Consider the following 20,022-nt stretch of genomic DNA (forward strand, 5'->3'; position numbering starts at 1 on the left):
AGCATTTTCAGAGAGGAAGGAAGGGAGGAAGGAAGCAAGGATGATGCTGGCTAGAAGACTGAGGGGAAAGGGTGGAATTCACAATACTCAATAATGTAAGTTACCTCTTAGTTCAGTTCTCTGCCACTGCACACATCAGCAATGGCTGGAACCCTACAGCTCATTCCTCTTGACTCCAGGGTTATACTGGAATCAGGGATTAAAAAAAGCAACATTTAAAATTAAGGACATCTATGGTAGAAGCCATGTGTGCAGCACTGTGTGATGGTGTGAGAGCAATGGGGAGCACAGGGAAAGCCTACTTGGGTGTGTCACTGGCTGCACCTGTACCCAGGCAATGCTGGAGCTCTGTGCCTGAGAGCTGGGCTGCTGCTCTGCACCTTTGGTGAACAGGGCTGTGAGAAGGCTTTCTGATAAACAGGCCTAAACCATTATCCAGGCATAACAGTAAGAACTGTCTGCCTGAGTGTCTCAGAGATGACTGTACCACATCCATGTACTTGTACTTGCTAACAGTGTTAGTCTCACTTTTGATCACAGGTCTGAGCTTGCCCTCCAGTTTAGGATACTGTAAGTACACAGCTTACTGTATCTAAGAGGAGATTAATCCACATCCAAGGTATCACAAAAGCTGAGCATTTGTTAATTCAGCACACTGCACCAGTTTTGTATAAAAAGTTTATTTCCGTTCCTCATGTCCATGAGAGTTGCACAGTAAATTTAAAAAGGGGGATTTGCAGACACTAATGATGTTTGCACTAACCAGACTCAGAGACAAGTCTATACATTGCTTCTATAAACTTTTGGTTGAGTCCTTGCACCATACATAGGCACACTGTCATTATGCTTTGACGTTTCCAGACACTTGGTAATTTTAGGAAAACTTAAATGCGATAGAGGAGCTAAAAAACATCAGAGAATGCAAAAAGAATAATTTAGTGCATTTACATAGCAGAAGTAACTAATACAAACCCTTCAAAATCCATCAGCTCCAAAATTTAATAAACAAAAGTAGTTTAACACACAATAAACACATGTGGTGAATGCACCTGAAGGACGTTTACCTGGTTCTTAAACAATCAAACAAACAACTGTAAACTGAACAGAATCTTCAGCTTGTAACTGCACCACACTCGTTTTCAGGAACAGTGATGGTCTTTTTAGGCTCTTCAAAGTCTGAAAGTTTACAACAGATAGCAGGTCACTGACCACAGAATGCTCAAGTGAAGACATGCATTTACAGCAGATCATGCCTCAGCTCTTTTGTTTTTTTATGCAGTTAGGTGTTTGCTCTTCAACAGTCCCAGAAAATCCTGAGTTTCATTTGGTTCTGTTACAAAGCCTCTGTGTAATGTTATGGAAAAGAAAAGGCTCAATAATTTTGAAACTGAAATTTCTTGAGCAGTTTCCTTAAAAATAAGAATGAGTTCCTGAATTAATCCTGCTCTTTCAGTTAAAATGTTATTTAATGAAAACTTTCATAAACCACAAATTGAGTAAGTTTGTTATGTGAATTATGTTTTGTGAGAGGAAATTCTTCCTGCCCTGCCCTAACTCTGGGTGCTCTTTTGCTGTGCATGTTATAAATGAGGAAGGAGAGGGTCTGGCACTGATTCCACTGACCAGACTCCCTAATCCAGCAAAAACAGCCACTACTTTTGTCTGGATGGGGTGAGCTGAACTCACACTGTCAGGTTCCAAAGCATGACAGCTGGCCAAACTAAGCAAAAGGAGTGCACAGCCAAAGCCTGGAGAAGAAGGAATCACGATGTTCTCATTTTAGCAAGTGAGGAATTTTAACTCCTCTCTTGCAACCGCAAGCAAAATGGAAAAACTAAAATTAAATGTATTACTGAGATTTAAAATCTGGCAGTGCTGTAAGATGGATTGTAAAGTAACCGTGTAGCTGAACCAAGGTTCCATACACACAAAAGATTCAATTTGGACTGAGACCAAAGGCAGCAACTTTCCATTTAAAACAGAATTTAAAAAGGAGAGAAGAACTGAAAATTGGAACCACACTACTGCAAAGTTTTACCATAAGCCAGTCTAAGGATTTGCAGATGTGGTTTTGTTCCAGCTGAACAGATGCTACCAGATGTTTTCATATACTCACCCTCTGTCAAATCTACCCAGCTGTCCTCTGTCTCGGGCAGAGGGACCGAGATTCCCATTGCTTTCCGGATGCCGTAGGTACTGACGATGTCACCGGGCGTCACTTGCTGGGCCAGCTCCTTCAGGTTATTGGTTACTCTCTCCGCTGGGAAAGACAAGAGGATGTGTTTATATGCTATATATAGACACCAAATTGCTGGATCACCCAGCAAACAGTGCAATTATTTAGTACAAAGGCAACTATGTTAAATAATATTTCTAGACCAGAAGAGCTGTGTTGTTCTGTGTGCAGCCATGCAAGACATCCTGGGAACCAAGAGACAAGGTGAGAAGAACAGGAGGAATGAACAGCTGCTGGCCAAGGATTGCTACCATCAGGAAACACCAGAAGTTAAAGAGTAAGTTAATGAAACCTGGGCCACACATGCAGCAGCTGAGAGAGGGCTGGTGGCACCCACACAGCACTGCTGTTAGTAATAGCTGGAATCTGGGATTCAGTACAAAGCTTTGGATATAAAGAGAGACTGTTCTTGTTGCTACAAATGTGGTTTTCCCTCAAGAAGGAAGCCATAAGTAGTGAAACATAAAAAAAGATAGTATTTGATCTGGTTTAGACTTGGTCATATTTCTTAAGTAATGGGGAGATTATCTAATCACATCCATGTGGTCTAGTTTAGACCATGAACAGCCTTGCACAGGTCAGTTTTACTTGCCAAACAGGCACTCTGCACACAGTCCTGTCTTAGAGGGCTGCCATTAACAAAAGCTGTGTAGCTGATCTGTGAGACAAGCAGGTTTGCTCAAATAACTAAAGAATGTATGACTGGTATTAATTAGTGTAACTCAACAGACTGATAACCAGATCCATCCTGAACCAAAGCTGGCTTTGCAATAATAACTTGGTTATACTTCAGTAGACCTGTTCAAAGACACTGCAAAACTCAGAAGTTATTGGTACTTGGCTATTGTCTGCCCCATGGCATACAGAAGCTTCAATCACTTCTAGGGACATTTAGGAATAAAGAGGGACTACTTGTAATTACTATTCAAGATTTTCATCTGGCTTTACATCCAAAGAAGTTTAAGTTAATCCTCTAGGCCTAACACAGCACATCATCTACACTACAGCCCTTGAGATTTTTTTTCTTGGAGCTGATACCAGTTGGGACTTCATCAATTCTGGAAGAATGATCAGAAAAAGTGTATTTACCCAAGTGCATTTCTCTGTAAGATGGACCCAGAAGACAAATCATATTAGGGGGTGGTTTTGTGCTCAGTCGTTCATTCTGAGCATCCTGGAGTTCTCTGAGCAGCTTTGTTGTTTCATCAAGTTTCCTTTGGAAGATTTCAGCCTCTGTTTAAAGAGAAAAAGAAAGTCCTGACTAGTAAGATCTAAGTAAAGTTTATTTACTTTATGATACAAAACATTGTAAGGGACTGAGAAACTGAAGGAGTAAGACATATCAGAACTTTGACTACCTCAGGAAGGAAGGAAGACTCACCTTCAGAATCAAACTCTTCTATAGGCATGCCAAAGTTTGTAACTGCCTTTAGAGCTGTCAGTCTGTCACTATTAGCAGCGTCCAACCTGGCAGCAATATCAATTTCCACAATCTGAAAGAAAACCCCAGCAAGCAATAATTTAGATAATACTTAGCTCAGCCTTGAAACAACAAAATTGTCTGGGGAAGATCAGAACACAAAGGTGAAGTTAGCCTGCTCTACAAAAGTGAACATACAGAGGGAAAGCTGAAAAGACACTCTATAACTTACTGTTCTACAGTTCTTGTTTACTCATTCTATTTCATATGCAAATAGAAATCAGCATCTGCCAAAACCACTGGGGATAGGCACAAATGATGTGGTAACTTAAGACCTGCATCCCAATTAAAAAACAGTTTAAGAATTGCTTCAGCTCACCTAAAGGAGATTTGATAAACCAGATAAAGATCTGGTTGCAGATGAAGAGGTGCTTCAGGAGAGCACCCCTGGCCCTAGAACTGCTTTCTCTAACTGAGCAAAGTTTGGGTGGAATGATTGGAGATCTATAATGTATTGCCCATAAGGGGCACAAAGTGAGAACTTCTCAAAGACTGCTACACATCATGTGGCATCTTACACTCACACTACAAATTCATGTTAAACGAAACTAGATTAAGATAGAAACAAATCTATAGTTCCAAACAACCACAAACAAAAATACATAAGTATTTTCTTCCAGTTCTCTTGACGGAGAGTTAAGACATAATGTTTTTGAGAACCTTACTCTCCTCATGCCTACAAAGGGGCACACAATTTTCAGAAGATTTGCAGCTTGTCCAAGTCTCAGTGTTGTTGTACAGCCCTGAAAATTTTAGGCCATTTTATAACTGTGAGCTTGGACAGGTTGGTTGGAGAAGTTAATTAATAAGGAAAAATTTTACCTTTACATCTTTCATTGCATCACTTCTTTCCTGTGGGCCTTCAGCTTCCTCACACGGCTGAACAAAGAAAGGATTTTTAAAGAAGATGTTAAAATTACTCTTTTAAATTCCAAGTAAGATCTTACAAGATGCCATATTTTAGGTAAGTATGCAATGCCATAATGTCCTTTCACTGTAAAACAAGTTATAATGCAGCTATTTTTCAGGGTCTTTCTTGGGGTACTAATGTTTACTGAAATACAGTTTTTCAGCTCAGGTTTTATTTCTCTTTGCAAAGTTCACAGTGATGTAACATCAGAGACTATTTACTGGGGGGCAGGAAGAAGAGGAAGGGTGGTTATTAGAGGCTGAAATGTTTTCTGTTTCTCTATGCAATTGTATTTCTCTTAATACTGCCAGAGTAAGAGGCCAGACCCTGACAGTCAGTGTCACTACTGGGTATAAGAAAAGAGATAACATGTAATGCTAAGGAAAGGTGTGAGCTGAGGCAAAAAGGTCCATGAACTTTTTCTAGTATTAACTTAGGTAATATTTGACCCATTCAGGCTACAATCTGTTTATTTCAATATGATTTGATTTGATTTGAACCTCAAAGCAAGACTTCTAGTTAACAGGAACTGCTCTGAGGAGATTCTCAAATAATTCTTGGATTGTCAATTAAGGTTATCAAATGAACTACTTTGATTCCAGTTATGTTTAGCATGGGCAGGACTGGAATTTCCTAAGACTTTGACGTTACTGTTCAGTATTTTTACATAGTACATGCTTGAGTACAAAAGCATGGTACCAAGTAAAAAGAAAAACTACATATTAATTCACCTGAACTAAACAGGGGCAGCTAGGAATGTGCTAAAATTTTAATGGAAAAAAAAAGCCTGTCAATGATGACCTTATTTTTAAACAACTGCTTATTGGTCTTGAAACAAGAGTGATAATGGGAATGGGATAATGGACAAAGACTGGATAATTATATTTCTATGTACAATATGTTAATATTCACTCATTAACAATACAGTAATTCCTTTCCAGAAAATCCTGCCACTGAAGGCAAAGACCAGTGTTTACTCTCCAATTCTATCAGTTAAAAGGAAGACCATCAATAGGATCAGCATCATCTTTCTCTTGCTTTAGAGCTTGTGTGCTAAAACCAAAGACCAGATAGTACACAAATCCACTCTTACCATTTCTAGTTCTCTGAGAGCTCTAGAATGTCCTCCTTTAGTTAGAACATCCAGCAAACTATCAGCCATTAAGAGAGGATAATCCTGGGACTTCATAAAAAAATCTTGAATACTGAAAGAATAAAGATAGTTAAGATAACGACTTTCATATCAAACATTTAATGTAAAAATGTTATGTAAGTTCAAACCAGTATGTACAGCACAAAACCACAAAAAGTAGCACAGGATCTGATCAAAATGGATTGCTTTAGTTTAATCATGCCTGCCTTCTGTAGCTGAGGAATCCAGTCTGAATGGGACACTGGAAAACTTGGAAAAGTGCAGTGTCTCAGGCAGCTGCATCAACACAAAACCAAACTTGCCTAGGCCCTTCACATTTACACTGTACTAAAGAATTGCTCCTTTTCCTAAAAATTTGTGTCACTGTGCCTGCTCCTTGTGCAATTCTCACAAAACAAAGGGACTTTGACATTTTTGCAATCAAAAATCAGAAACCATTAGAATTATTTTTATATACAAAGCTGTATCTCATTCAAGGCAGTAATTAATGTGAAAAAATCCCACCAGTTTATATAAACATTTCTACAACTCAATATTCTGGCTTTGAACATGAGTCCTTCAGTTATAAATACATCTAAGTTTAGACAGTGTATTCCTAGGTTTCAGCAGCATAAAAATTCTTCCAACTTGGCTAATTTTACTACAGAGGCAGGCTCTTCTACTGAAGTGTTTGTTTCTAACACAAACAAACCCCTGTGAGCTCTAAAGACAGCAGGGCCATCACTCCACAGCAAAGCCAGCCCATCCTGCAGAGAGTTGCACACAACTGCCTCTGTCCTTGGGAGCTGTACTGTGCACCCTGCTTGCTGGGTTACCTGGAAGATCCTTGGTTAGAGTCTTCCCCATATGTTGAGTAGATTAGGTCAGAATCTTCTTTGCTTATGTTGGCAAATGTTGAATCATATGTTGGTGCATAGGAACTGAAGGGTCCATAATTCAAGTATGTCACTAATGAATAACAATAGCATTAATTATTATCCTGCTTTGTATGCTTCAGACAGAAATGAGAAAGGGCTGTAAAACAATCCTCAAGAAAAAATTTTGAAGGAATGTATTTCTTAAGGTGAAAACATGCCTTCACAGAACACCATCTGTTCACAAGGTAACAATTTTTACTCAGATCTAAACCAAATGCATTTGTATTTGTAAATATGTCATTAACACCACTGTGAGCCTTAGCACAACATGAAGAGTTTGATGCTGGAAAAAGGTTCTCAGGCCCACCCTGGCTTTTTTAAAGCCACTAAAAACCTTTCCCCATCTGGTTGTTTCTCTTCTCAGTGTAGTTAAAAAGTAAGTATCTTGCCCCTTTTGTATGTGTAACTTAAGCTGGACTTTGTGATGTGCTGTTTAATTGTGCAATGGATACAAAGAATCATAGAATGGTTTGGGTTGGGAGGGACCTTAAAGATCATCCAGTTCCAACCCCTCTGTCATGGGCAAGGACATCTAATAATGTGCTTTATCTTTAGAAATACTTAGTTCCAAATTTATGTGCTAGTAACAAGATCAAATACACTTTTTTATATAAAAGAAAGATTTGTATTTTTTTTTAAAAATCAGCACTTACCTGGAGTAACTTTGTTTCTTTTATCTTCTTTGAACCCCTGTAATGTATTAACTCCTGACTGAAGCCTTCCTGCTGTCATTCCCAGCTTTACAGGGCAGTAACCTGGCTCTGCAATAGGACATACCAAAATACAGAAACAGAGAAGGCTTACAAAGATGACCAACTCATTTAATACTCACAGCTAAGAACTCAAAATAAACAGGACATGGCTCTCAAAGTGTGCTTTCCTATCCAAATGCTTCATGCTAATGATCTGGGACCCAGACAGTTCCTAATTCTAAAACATCTGTGGCCTTCTGGCTCAGCAGACACTGCACTCTGTACATGGACCAGAAATAAGAGGATCCCAAGAAATTCTCCAGCAGCAAAAGTGTTCTTTTGCAGCTTCCACAAACAGCTGACACAAATCAGAGAAGCAACAGCACTGAGGGCATCCACCAGCTGCTCTTAACAACAGCCACAGCTGAGGCCTATCTATGTGATCTCTCAGCTGCAGCTCTTCCAATCCAGATCTTTATCAGGCTGGAAAGAGGCATTCAGTTCTTGGCCAGGATTTGCTCATCTGCCCCTGCAAAGGTGCCAGGTAGGTGGAAGTCACTTGTTCCCTGAACCATGCCAACTCACCTCCTGCAGCGAGGTCAACGGGGTTAAGAAGGCCCAGGGTTGTTGTACCATCTGGTTTTCTTCGTTCAAATTCACACTGAAATAAGAATAGACTATTTTAATTTACATAGTACTTGAAATTCATGGTCCTTAAACTAATGACATTTAATGAAACTGTCCTATCTGCAGGAATAAGAAAGGAAATCAGTCACTCAAAATTGAGTGCTGCTCTAAATTTTTACTTTCACTAGATAATTTTATTATTGGTATAGGCACAAAGAACTGAGATATTATGATAAATATTAATTTTTCTGCAGAGGCCAAGTGACAAAAAATGTAGAAAATGAAACAGGCACAGTATTACTAATCAGAGTTTCTTCTCCTGTAATATTAACAATCTTTGGTCAGGTATGTGTCTGTTTCAAAACTATGAGATTTTTTGCAGGTCAGATTTAGTTTCTTGAGCTTTCTACTATTCATCTTTTTCTATTACTTTATTGAAAATTTTAGCTCAACTTGCTCTGCTGATGAAATTCAGCATGCACTCAAATTGCACTTTTTTTTAACCTTATGATGTTACATAGATGATCAATGGTGTAAAATGGTGTAAGCTGCAGGTATGAGGTTTCAACTGGTGTAAGAGGTCAAGGAAACCTGGTTTATGGAAAAGGGAAAGGAGCTACCCAATCCCCCAGTGCTTACCTGGCTGTTTGCAAGGCGCCTGGTTAACTTCCCTCCGGACTCCTTCACAATCCGATCAATCTGCTCCTGCTCCCTTTCCAAGCTATTGCTCCGTAACTTGTCTTCAAGCAGGTCTTTATCCTTCCTGTGAATGCACCCACACAGCTTAGGGACTAGCTGGACACCAGCTGGCTAAATAACACACCAGGATACTCTGACAATAGTTTTAGCTAACTCTGGTTTTGTGGACAAAACAACTAACAACAAAAAAGAGTGCTATAGAATGTGACTGTATTTAATACAGCTGGGGAAGGCATATGACAAAGGTTTACATTGGTAAAACTTTACAGTTAATAACTGTAAAGGTCTCTGTAAAGATCTCCTACAAAACTAAGATACTCTTGGAATATTGGATGCTCTTAATTTTAGTATCCAGCATTTATTTACCTAAATATTTACCATCTTCATATCTGGTATTTCTAGAAACGAACAGCTATTTCAGAAAGTATACTTTCTGTTGCTAAGCAGCTGCATGTTTCAAATACAACTACTATGTAAACAAACAAAGAAAAAGTAATCAAAATTGGCTATGTAGCTGTTTGTACCAAAATGTTTAAAAGCACATGTTTGCAAGCTTTCTCCAAAACTTCATAGTGTCCATGAAATGGACACTAAACCAGAAAATAATTGAAGGAATGGAGTTGATGAACAGTATGTGGTTACCTACACTCAAAAATGATTGTATTAAAAATTATTCTAAACTTATTTGGTTTTAATAGATGATGATACTTTATGTAAGTTTTGATCCCTTGAGATGAAAATGTCTCAGCAGTACCAGAGAGAAACCCACATCCACTCTACCCTAAGTCATCTTGTTTCTGTAGCATTTAAAAGGTGTATCCTACAGTGAGTCAGTAATACTTCACTTTTTGTGCTCTTTGCTGGGTGTTTTGAATGCTTTGGTGTCACCATCCATAGGTTCTCCTCTGTCTTTCCCAGGACCATTTTCCTCTTCCCCAGTTTGCTGCAGATCTGTCTTGTCCTTCTGCTTCCTTGTCTTCTGCAGGTCAGCCATGAATTCTATACTTTGCTTCAGGCTCTGAATTCTCTCCTGAATAACATCAAAATCCTTTTATTTGCTGCTTCAATTAATCTTTTTGTAACCTACCCATAGAAACTCATTTTATCTGAGTTCTTTGTTACACTAGCAAACAAACAGAATCTAGAAGGTGAAATACTAAATGCAACTATTTCTACAATGACTGGTCTGGCAGCACTACTAAAACAATGTACTATTTATATTCCAATATACAAGCATTTGACAAATACCATGCAAGGTTTTATTCATTTTCAAGAGATCCCTGTAAAAGGGATAAACAGAGATCAAAAAGAGAAGCAGTATACTTTTGAATATTTTGTTTGGTGCTTTTTGTTACCTGGCTAAGTATCTTCATCCCTGAGTGCAGCAGTTTTTTTGCAGCTTTGTAGTAAATGGTGTCTGGTTTGTTGTAAATCATTGCATTATTACACATCAGTTTGAAGTTATCCTGTTCAAACATGAATAATTTTGGAATGAAAGTTAATTTTACAGCATACTATACTGATATTTGTGTGGCAAATGGGGTGTCTTGAGCTTTAGGGAAAAAAAACTTATAAAAATACTTTTAATTAATGAATTTAAGAAATCTATTAAAAATGTAAACAGGGATAAGTATGTAACTTTGTTTTAAGACTTGAATCTATCAACCCAAAAAACATTCTCAAAGGATTCTTAAGTGTTCAGTACTGTTTGTAGTTTTCAAAGTTTTAGGGAAGCCCTCTTAATTACAACTACCCACCTCCTGGCCAATCAGCAGTCATTAAAACAAAGTGAAGCAACATAACAAAGGCAAAGAAAAGCTGCAGGGCAAAGTTAAATTATTACAAAGACTATCCCAAAGTTTTAGTTACAATGAAGAAATGTGTGCTTGTTTGAAATTCAAGTGAGCTAGAAACTGCACTTCTATGCTCACTGCAGCCTCTGCAGGTGAATGTTTTATCACATCCTCATCATTTACAAAGTTAAAATGAAAAACTAACCAGAAACAGCTGTTACAACAGGGTATGCTCTACTTAAGTTTTGGAGATCTAAAGAATGTGCGAGAAAATAAAACCAATGCTATTAACTGACATCTGCCTAATTGATAATTACACACAATCTAGCCCAGTAAAGAACTAGAGTATTTCTGATGAAAAAGAAAACAAAACTAGGCCCCAGATCTTTTAGAAGTTCAAGGAGGTTTTCAAACCAGGCCTTGAATCCCTTAGGCACACCACAGCACAAGGACAAGTGGCTGCTGTCAACAAAACCAAGCTCACAGTGCCTTCACTTGTTGATCTGACCAGACTAGCCTGGGAAAAGTAACAGATTTAAAATATGCTGGGGGACAAATGGACAGACCCTGCAATCCTGCACAAAACCTGAAACCAGCTGCATCTTTTGGAGATGCACATTTACAAACCAGAAGTGTTTTCTCTTTTACAGTCAGAACTTAGTTGCTCACATAAATTCAAGAAGAAACATTCCTTGAGGCAGAAGTACTGATTCATTTTGGCATCTTTCTATTCCCATAAAATACTGCCTTCAAGTCAATTGAGCATAATACACCTCTGTAGTCAAAACAAAATTCAAAACATTACCTTTAATTCTTCTATGGACTGGTACCCATTGTTCTTGATCTTCTCTTTCATGGTACTAAAATCCATTGGGTTTTTAATGATCATGGAATAGCCAGGGGCAATAAAGTCAGTCACAGGAAATGAAAAGAAAGAACTTGGATCCTTTCTGTGAAGAAATGAAAGACATTTTTTTATGTTTCAACTTATAACAAAGACCTGAGTTTAGAATTAAATAGAAAGGAAATAACTAAGCTAAAAAGAAATTAGAACTATAAAGAGAGAAACAGCTTATGTCAGCATAATCTTTCCCTTTCAAGGTTGAAAAGAGCTCATATTCAGACCCATGTACCAAAAAAGTACTACAAATATATTTCAGAAGTTCTTTCTACATTTTGATATCTGTACACCCCAGAAAGAGAAAAAAAATTCCAAAAATTTTTTAAAGGTTTTACATTTTAACAAAGGTGTTTTATACCATATTAGAAATAATTAGAAGTAAAAGAAATGTACAGAATATAAGAATATTCTTGTGTTTCACCACTTACTCAGAAATTATCAGATGGGAAGAGACAGTTCAAAATCAAAAGTGCTGCTTTTTGTATGCACAGAAAGAGAGCCAAAACTAACAGGCATCTTTTGATAGCTTAAGTTTCTTGAAACTGACATTACATCTAGGTCTTGAAAATTTATGGATAAGAGAAAACTTGCAAACAAAGTTTCAAGTGAGACACCTAAAGGGAAAGATCTTCCGACCACTCTTGTACAAGATGCAGATAGTCTTAAAGTCAAGAAATATTATCTTAAATAAGAGACTATTTGAAAAAGCTGCAGACTTGATTGTTTTAACCAAAAAGACACGTGGTTAGTAAAACAGAGAACATGGGTGAAGTTTTCATACTTCCTTTTCATAGTAAATAACACTAAAATAGAAGAACTCGAGGTAAAAAAAACTTTGGCAAGCTAATTATAACCTCTTGTGCCTTCCTTTCAAAAGGTTCCTCTAAAGAAAGCATCATGTTATTGGAAAACTTTACTGGTTTAGAAAGCTTTTAAAAACTACTATGAGCTTGAAACTGGAGGTGTTCACAAGAAGCCTAAGCTGAAGAGAAGTTCTAAGCACACTTTCTTAAACTAGCACTTAAATTTCTACAACAGCCCTCTTGGCAATGTATTTACCAAAATTTCCCTCAGCTTTGTGTGTGCCCCTTCCCTTACTGGATGTTATTTTCCCTTCACAGCTCTGCAAGCCTGTAGCACAGACATTACCTCTGCAGCTGTCTCATGAGCTGATTCAGAGCTTCCTGAAGTGGTGTCTGCTCCACCTCTAGACCAAAAACAAGGAGGGGGAGAAACAGTGTGAGGCAGAACTGACTGCACTTCCAAGATATCAGAAATCAACCAAACAAAACTGATGCACCTTGAGAACTCAGTATAAAGAAAATAACAGAATAGCAAACCCCACAATACCTATGGGGGATCTACTTTTCCCATTGCCCTTACTTGACATTCTGCTCACTCTGACAGAAATACCAAAGGAAGTGTACAGAAACCTAATTCCAAACTTTTGTACGAGATGGAGAAAAACACTGAGATGGCACAAAATGCCAAGTCACTTACTACAAAAGTAAACAAAGAACAATAAAACATGAGTCAATTACAAAAAACATGAATTAGCAAAAGAAATTTCTTTTTTCCCCCTACCTTCCGGCTTGGATAAAGAGCTCGTCAGTGGTTTCTCTGGTGACAATTCCATTCTGACCGGGGTCTGACATTTCAGCTCCTGCTCTCCCTCACTGTCTCCATGGTCTCGATCTCGTTTCTTTTTATCCTCCTGGAAAGATTGTTATGGGAATGTAAGAGCACTTGCAAACCCTGCATTATTTATGTACATAATGCTCTATAGATTTTTGAAAACATAATCACAAAGTTTAAAGATAAGAATAGTTTGTAAGTGCTTAAAAATTCCGTATTCTTTATGTACTGTCTCCATCTGCTGGACACTGAAATAATTCAGCCATACAATGCAATGTATCACTGAATTAGGTTTTTAGAAAATGTGACAGCTATGTGGTGTGTATCCTTTAAAAATGAGACAGAAATGTCTCAAACACCGAGGCTGAATATATTCCAGCTTAAGGATACGAGTTACAGTCATATCTGCTGACCTTCTGCTGTGAAACCTAGACAAAGTCAAAGTATATTTTTTGCTAAAATGCAGTAGCATGAACACATACCTTAACTTTTCTCCTCCTTTTCTCCTTTTCTTCACCAGGAACTTGTTTTTCTCCTTTCTTTCTCTTTTTCCTTTTTCTGTCCTTGTGTTTTTCATGTTCAGATTTGTCTTCGTAGAGGCTGGAATCAAGTCCTGCATTTCCCGTGGACAGCTCAGCAACTTCATTTCCTCCAACTTTCAGCACCAGCTTCAGGGGCTTTTCTACATATTCTTAGAACCGGCAGAGAAACAGGCTGTGTGAGTACCAGATAAAATACAGTCCCGTCCTCAATAACCCCGCGATCGCTCCTCTTCCTCATCGCACCATTTCCTCATTTCCAGTCCCCGCAGCTGCTTCTCCCCCGCGCAGAGCCGAGCCCGCCGCCCATCTCCCGTCCCCGGGCCCGCGGGCGGAGCGAGGGCCCCGCTCCCGCAGCCTCAGCCCGGAGCGCTCAAACAGCCCCGGCGCTGGGCCCGGCGGGGCGGGGCGGGCGCCGCTGGGGGCTCCGGGGCCCGCGTCCGCTTCGGGCCGCGCTGCCCGGCGGCCTCTGCCCGCCCACCCCCGGAGGGACCCACCCTCGTAGGGATGTTTGTCCGACTTGTGCTTCTTGTGTTTCTTCCCCATGGCCCCGGCCCGGCCCGCCCGGGAGAGGCCGCGCTGTTGAGGCGGAGCCCGGCCCGGCCCGCGCGGCCTGCAGCGGGCGGTGGCGGCCGCAGCGCCCCCTGGCGCGCCGGAGGTCTGGCGCAGGGCGGCGGTGAGCGGGTGAGCGGCGGCGGGGCCGGGCGGCGGCGGGATCGGGATCCGCCATCCCCGAGCCGCGATCGCCCGGCGTCTGTACGGGCCGAGCTCCGGGCATTTCCCCTTATGAGCAGCCCGGGCAGCGTCGCCTCTCTAGAGCCCTCACGGCATCCTACCGAATCAGAGAATGCTCAAGGCTGGAAGAGCCCTTTCAAATCATCAAGTCCCGCTGTCAGGCCGGCACTACCTCTAAAGCACATCACCTGAGCCACATGCACGCACCTTTAAAACACTCGAGGAATGGTGACTCCACCACCTCCCCGGGCAGCCTGTTCCAAGGCCAGATCACCCGAATAGTGATTTTTTCCCCCCCTTAATATCTATCTGATTTCGCCTGTCCTGCCCCTGCCCGCAGCCTCCCCCGTCCTCTCCCTTCATGCAACCGCCAGCAGCTCCTCGCTGCTCCCCCGGCTGTGCCCCTTGCTCCCGGCCTGAGGTGCGCCGTGCCCGCGCCCTCTGATCCCACCCTCGGGAACCCGGGGCAGTGCAGACTTGGGCAGGATTCACGGAGCCACAGAATCACTGAGGTTGGAAGGGACCCCCGGCGCCATCCTGTCGCTCCTGTGACCGGTCAGCACCGTGCCAACCACACCCTGGCACTGAGGGCCACGTCCGGTCTGTCCCTGACCACCCCAGGGACGGTGACTCCACTGCCAGAGTACTCGGCCTGAGTCCTGCGGGTTGGCAGAACCCGGTGCCGCAGAATGTCCCGTGCCGTGGCTGTGTGTGCCAGGGGCCGAAGGTGACAGCAGCGGGCGGGGTGCTGTGGCAGTCTGTCCTTCTGACAGCAGAGGTTACTCTGCTCCCGGCTGGATGCCCTGCGAGTTTTGCCGGCTTCTTAGCTGCGATGTGGCCACCACCTGGCCGCTGCTGCCGGCCGGGCTCTGGCTCACCACACCCTTAATCTGGAACAAAGGCTCGCTGCTGCTGGAGTTTGAGAACCCGTGCCTAAATTTGTACCAGTGAGGGGAGCAGAGGATGTATCCACCCGAGGAAGGCGGCAGAGGTGTGTAGAGGCTGTACCCATCCAAGGGACAGGTCTCTCCTGTGCCCTGGCTGGGACAGGCTCTGCCTTGCTGGCTGAGTGCCTAAACCTGCTCACTAGAGTTGAAAGCAAATACTTTACAATCAGGTTAAAACTCTAAGGAAAGTATGTATATTGTCCATTACAGGTCAAAAATAAGAATTTCTGATCTCCTAGAAATGCTGGAAGTTGCCCATTTGCCTTGCATGGGAGTGCTTCCAAAACAAGCAATGGTTTTTCAAAACTGAATGCAGCACTAGTAGTATAGTCTTTCAAAGTTAATAGTGTATTGTTGCTATTGCTTAAGCTGCAGTCATTGCTGTTTCAACAGCACTGTGTAGGTATTGTTTTCTGCCAAGACCTCTTCAATAGTGCATCTTGAAATTTCACTTCTCTGAAGTCTGGAGTGCAAAAACAAACTGTTTCTATTTCAAAAGAGAAGCTTTAATTTATTCCCACACAATAGTCCTGTAAGTATTCCTCAAGTTTGTTGAATCATAAATGATGTTTTATAGCCAAAAAGAAAAAAAAAAGTTGTTAATTAGAAATTTATGATATGTATGGCTGTACAGCAATACGAGGTTTATTTTGAGAGGTTGTGAAGATCGAGAAAATCTCTTGTCTGCCGTCCATTCAGTCACTGGGAGTGTAATCAGATGTGACAGCTTTGTTTTGCATTTTGCTGGTTACATTACTGTCATTTGGTATCCTACTCAGAGAATTGTGTGGGTGGTGCTCTGGAATAAACCACAGCTTTCCTGCTTGATCTTACTCCAGTAGTTTGAAATTCAGTTTTAATGGACGCAGTTGTTTTTCTAATTCACATCTGGATCCTTTAAAACTCTTATTGCATATGCAGTGAATGTTCTTAGGCACATTTTAGTGAGAGGTAGAGGGCTTTTGCTTGGGATATGGCCACATGTAGAAAATACAAGACTAGTAAATATTTAAAGGACATGTTTTATAGAATGAAAGAATGTTGCTATATCCTCTGTTCCCACAAGAAGATTGGCAGAGTTTCTAAGGTTTTTTCTTTTAGATATCATATGGTAAGATCATTTGTTCAATTGTTATTCTGAAATTTCCTGACTAATCTTCTCTTGAATTTAATAAAATCTCAGGGAATTACACACAAGTGAGTTATGTGAGACCTGGCTGGTACTGAGAGCTGCTAGGTGTGTCCTTCAACAGCATCCTCTGGGTCAGAGAAGGATATTTCTGAACAGGTAGTCCTCACACACACCTACAATACACACTGGCTTTGCCACCCTTGTGTCTAGCTGTGCTTTCCCATTAGAAGATCAGCATTCCTGCTCCAAACCCCTCCTACCCTAACTGGGCATAGTGGCTGGTAAGCCTATGAAGGGTTATCACTGATAATAGAAAGGTGAGGTTTCATTCTTGTTGGTTGAATGTGCAGAATTAATAATTTCAACTCATTGCATATTTTCTTAATCTGTGTCAAGTTTCTAAAGCACAGATTTTAACTGAAGAGTGATAAACAATGATGTGTGTTGTTATCACTGTAAGCCACTAACAGAGAAAATGTTCAAAAAAAGATCATTGAGTCATGAATGGTTTGGGTTGGAAAGGACCTTAAAGACCCCCTAGTTCCAACCCCTCTGCCATGGACACCTTTCAGTAGACCAGGTTACTCAGAGTTCCATCCAGTCAAGCCTTCAACACTTCCAAGATGTCCAAGTGTTTGCACATTTACCTTTTCCATCTCGTAAAGAACTTTTATTGAGACCTGTGGAAAGCATAAGATCATATAAGTGTATGTAATTTAGCTAGACATCAAATACCATAATTATTTAAATTGGTAATGTGGATTTTTGTTTGTTTTGGTTTCTTTTTCAGGAGGAAGAGGTAGATCCTGGTCACAGCAGAAAGGTGCAGAGGCTGCTGCAAGGCACAGGAGGAGAGGGTGCCAAAGTCTTTGGGAGCAGGTTTCTGTGGATGCACAAGCACATGGAAAGCTGGGATGCTAAAGTCACTGGGAAGTTTTCATGAGTGGGTTTGGTTTGTAGTCTGTGACACATGGAAACATTGGAATAAAGTTTTTGTGACAGACATTCATTTTAAACCAATATTTTACCCCAACACACCTTTCTAAAAGTACCTGAACACATGTGGCTGAAGTAAAGAATGCAGTCAATATTTTATTGATTGTTGAGTTACTAATATAACTTTTAAATCAGTTACTCATTAGCTGAAAATGTGATCAATGTAAATATTTTCTTGATTCTGTGAGTATTAAAGGGACATTGTCATTTTCCATGCCCTGATAAAATCCACTGTGACAGATGGAATTTTTTCCCTTAATTTGAATAGACAGTCTCATCATTATGATGCATTTGCTCTTTTTTCAGTTTAGCACTGAAGTGTCTACTTCATTTATTCATGAAAATAGGCAATTATCTGTTTCTACCCCAAGATCCTTATGACTGTAATAAACTTTATAATAAGGTTGTAAATCAGTCATAGGGATGATGATCTTATTGTCCATAAAGCACTCACATGGATCATACACACATCTCATACACACATCTCTGTGTGTGTATATTTGTACAAATCTGTGTTTTGTAAATAGTTTTCCTGTGACCTTGCCCAAATCCTGCTGGCACCTCTTTTAATAAGTCTCTTTTGAAGTGATTTTGTGCATCTGAAGAAATACCTTGTTACACACCTCTGAATGAAAACAGCAAAATTTTTGCTAGACATGCATGAAATTGCATGAAATTTAAACATTTATGACCTTGGTTCTTGGCTGCTATTGCTGCACAGGTAGGGAAAATTAAACAGGATTCAGCTGGATCCTCATGAGAGAGGAATGATGGACAAATGGGATTTATCCATCATCCCTGCTTTTCCCTAGTCAACTGGAGCATATGGAGAAAAAGAAAGGAGAAACCTGAACAGCAAAGTTGGAACTGAAGCCTATTTTAGCAATTGCAGCAGGTAATTTCCTTGGGGAGGAGAGATGTTGCTGGCAGAGGGTACTAGGTTATATGTATATGTATTTTTTTTGGTCAAAATATGGAGTGGATGTCCAGATAAAACCACACCATCTGGTAGCAGCATAGGGCTGGGCATTGAATTTGAGGATAAAAAGTTTGAACTCTAGGTTGAACTGATAGGTCCTTTGAGATGTAACCAAGTTATATTTACTCATGATTCTCAGCCTGATCCCATTGCCCTCACTCACGTGTGTAGTCCTGCTTGTTTCAAATACATGCAAGATTTGATTGTTCAATTAAGATATTAAAGCCAGTTCTGAACTTCCTTGATTCACATACTTGGCCAGACTTTAGTTGAAGTCCTAAACATTTGTTTTCCCTATGTATTTTGATTACTTTTGTCATGTTTTAAATTGAATAAAACATCTGAAAATGCTTGTGGTCATAGCAGGCACATCACAATCTCCATTAGATATATATATTACCCAAATAATGTGGAGAGAAACCTTTTCCTAATAAGTTCTGTAAGAGGAAAAATAATGATGAAATTTGTACTTGTATTAAATGTGCACTCATAAGCTATAATAGGAGAAAGTTTAAAACAAGTGTCTGGCTGAATGTCTTAGATGATACTCCAGTTAATTTTTTTTTTTTTGTTTAGGTAGCAATTAATCTTATTAAATTAAGTTTTGTTTTGTGTAGTGGTGTCTCTGGAGGAAACACATTGAACAAAAAATAAGAGCATTATGCCACTTGGTGGTGTAATATGCAAAGGAAAAGCAACTTGTTCAAGAGAAGGAAATTTACATAATAGAGAATTTTTGTTTGCTCATTATCTGATTAAGCACAGTACAAGACATTACATGAATGGTAGCTTTTTAAAGACCTTTAATTTCATGCAATAGTCAAGCAGATTTTGTAGGATAAATTCTGGGTTTAGCTCAGCTCTTTCGGAAGGTGTTTGCATTCAAGCTATTAATGGTCTCTTAGTTGGTTCAGAAATCCTGATCCAGTTCTCTGTGGGAAATGTATAATTTAAAACTGTACAGGGCCACATGGGATCTGCAGTGTCCCCCACTGTGTAACAGCTTTGGTTTTCACCTGCTGCAGTCTGGTGTCCTTCATTCACATTGCCAACAGGTGCAGCAGCTTCTCCCCAGGTGTTTGTACTTTGAGCACTGATGAGGGGCTGGGAGGAGGCACTGCAGGGCTTTGGGGGTGGCTGGAGCTGCCCAGGCTGTGACCAGAAAGAGGGAATGGCCACCAAGAGCCCTGTGCACATGCAAGTGAAACACATGGACACTTGTGCAGGGAGCCCCAAAGGGAGGGTGATGTGTGCCAGGGCAGGTTGGTGGGGCCCATTTAAATTTCTCCATGCAACAAGAAGAATTAAAGGTCCAGTCTTCTCTCACCTTTAGTTTAAACTTCTTTAAGGAAGGTGTTTGGGTCTGCAGAACAGTGTATGCAGAGACTAAATTTTATATTGCATGCACTGGTGTTCATGTGAAGGGAGAAAAACGAAGTTAAAAGAATCAGTAGGATGCCACTCTGCAAATTCTAGCAGAAGTAAGCAGTTTCTGTGCTAAACGGGGTCCACTAAGGAATGTCAATGCTAGTCAAACTATTGTTCTGAAGCAGTAATCAGAATTTTCTTTTCTGAGGGAAATAAAAATGAGGGAAAAAAGAAGAAGTTTCCATTCCTGTTTGACAGAAACATCAAACTAACAGTTAAGTTT

The 20,022-nt window shown here is 40.4% G+C and overlaps 1 protein-coding gene across 2 annotated transcripts; it reads right to left on the reverse strand.

Annotated features, from left to right (window-relative positions):
- Positions 1-664: 664 nt before the first annotated feature.
- BRD7 (bromodomain containing 7) lies at positions 665-14,181 on the reverse strand. 2 transcript variants are annotated; one of them, XM_063167761.1, is made up of 17 exons: positions 14,080-14,181; positions 13,526-13,734; positions 12,993-13,122; positions 12,558-12,615; positions 11,313-11,457; positions 10,070-10,180; positions 9,560-9,744; positions 8,655-8,778; positions 7,974-8,049; positions 7,350-7,457; positions 6,595-6,727; positions 5,720-5,831; positions 4,539-4,595; positions 3,618-3,729; positions 3,326-3,469; positions 2,117-2,260; positions 665-1,176 (listed from the first exon to the last, which is right to left on the reverse strand). In XM_063167761.1, the coding sequence occupies exons 1-17, from the start codon at positions 14,126-14,128 to the stop codon at positions 1,112-1,114; spliced, it is 1,962 nt and encodes a 653-aa protein (XP_063023831.1). In that variant the 5' UTR covers positions 14,129-14,181; the 3' UTR covers positions 665-1,111. The 2 variants fall into 2 exon arrangements, with proteins under 2 accessions (XP_063023831.1, XP_063023832.1); XM_063167762.1 differs by lacking the exon at positions 665-1,176 and adding an exon at positions 1,201-1,344.
- Between the last annotated feature and the right edge of the window lie 5,841 nt (positions 14,182-20,022).

The sequence above is a fragment of the Melospiza melodia genome, chromosome 13, assembly GCF_035770615.1.
Source record: "Melospiza melodia melodia isolate bMelMel2 chromosome 13, bMelMel2.pri, whole genome shotgun sequence".
NCBI lineage: Eukaryota > Metazoa > Chordata > Aves > Passeriformes > Passerellidae > Melospiza > Melospiza melodia.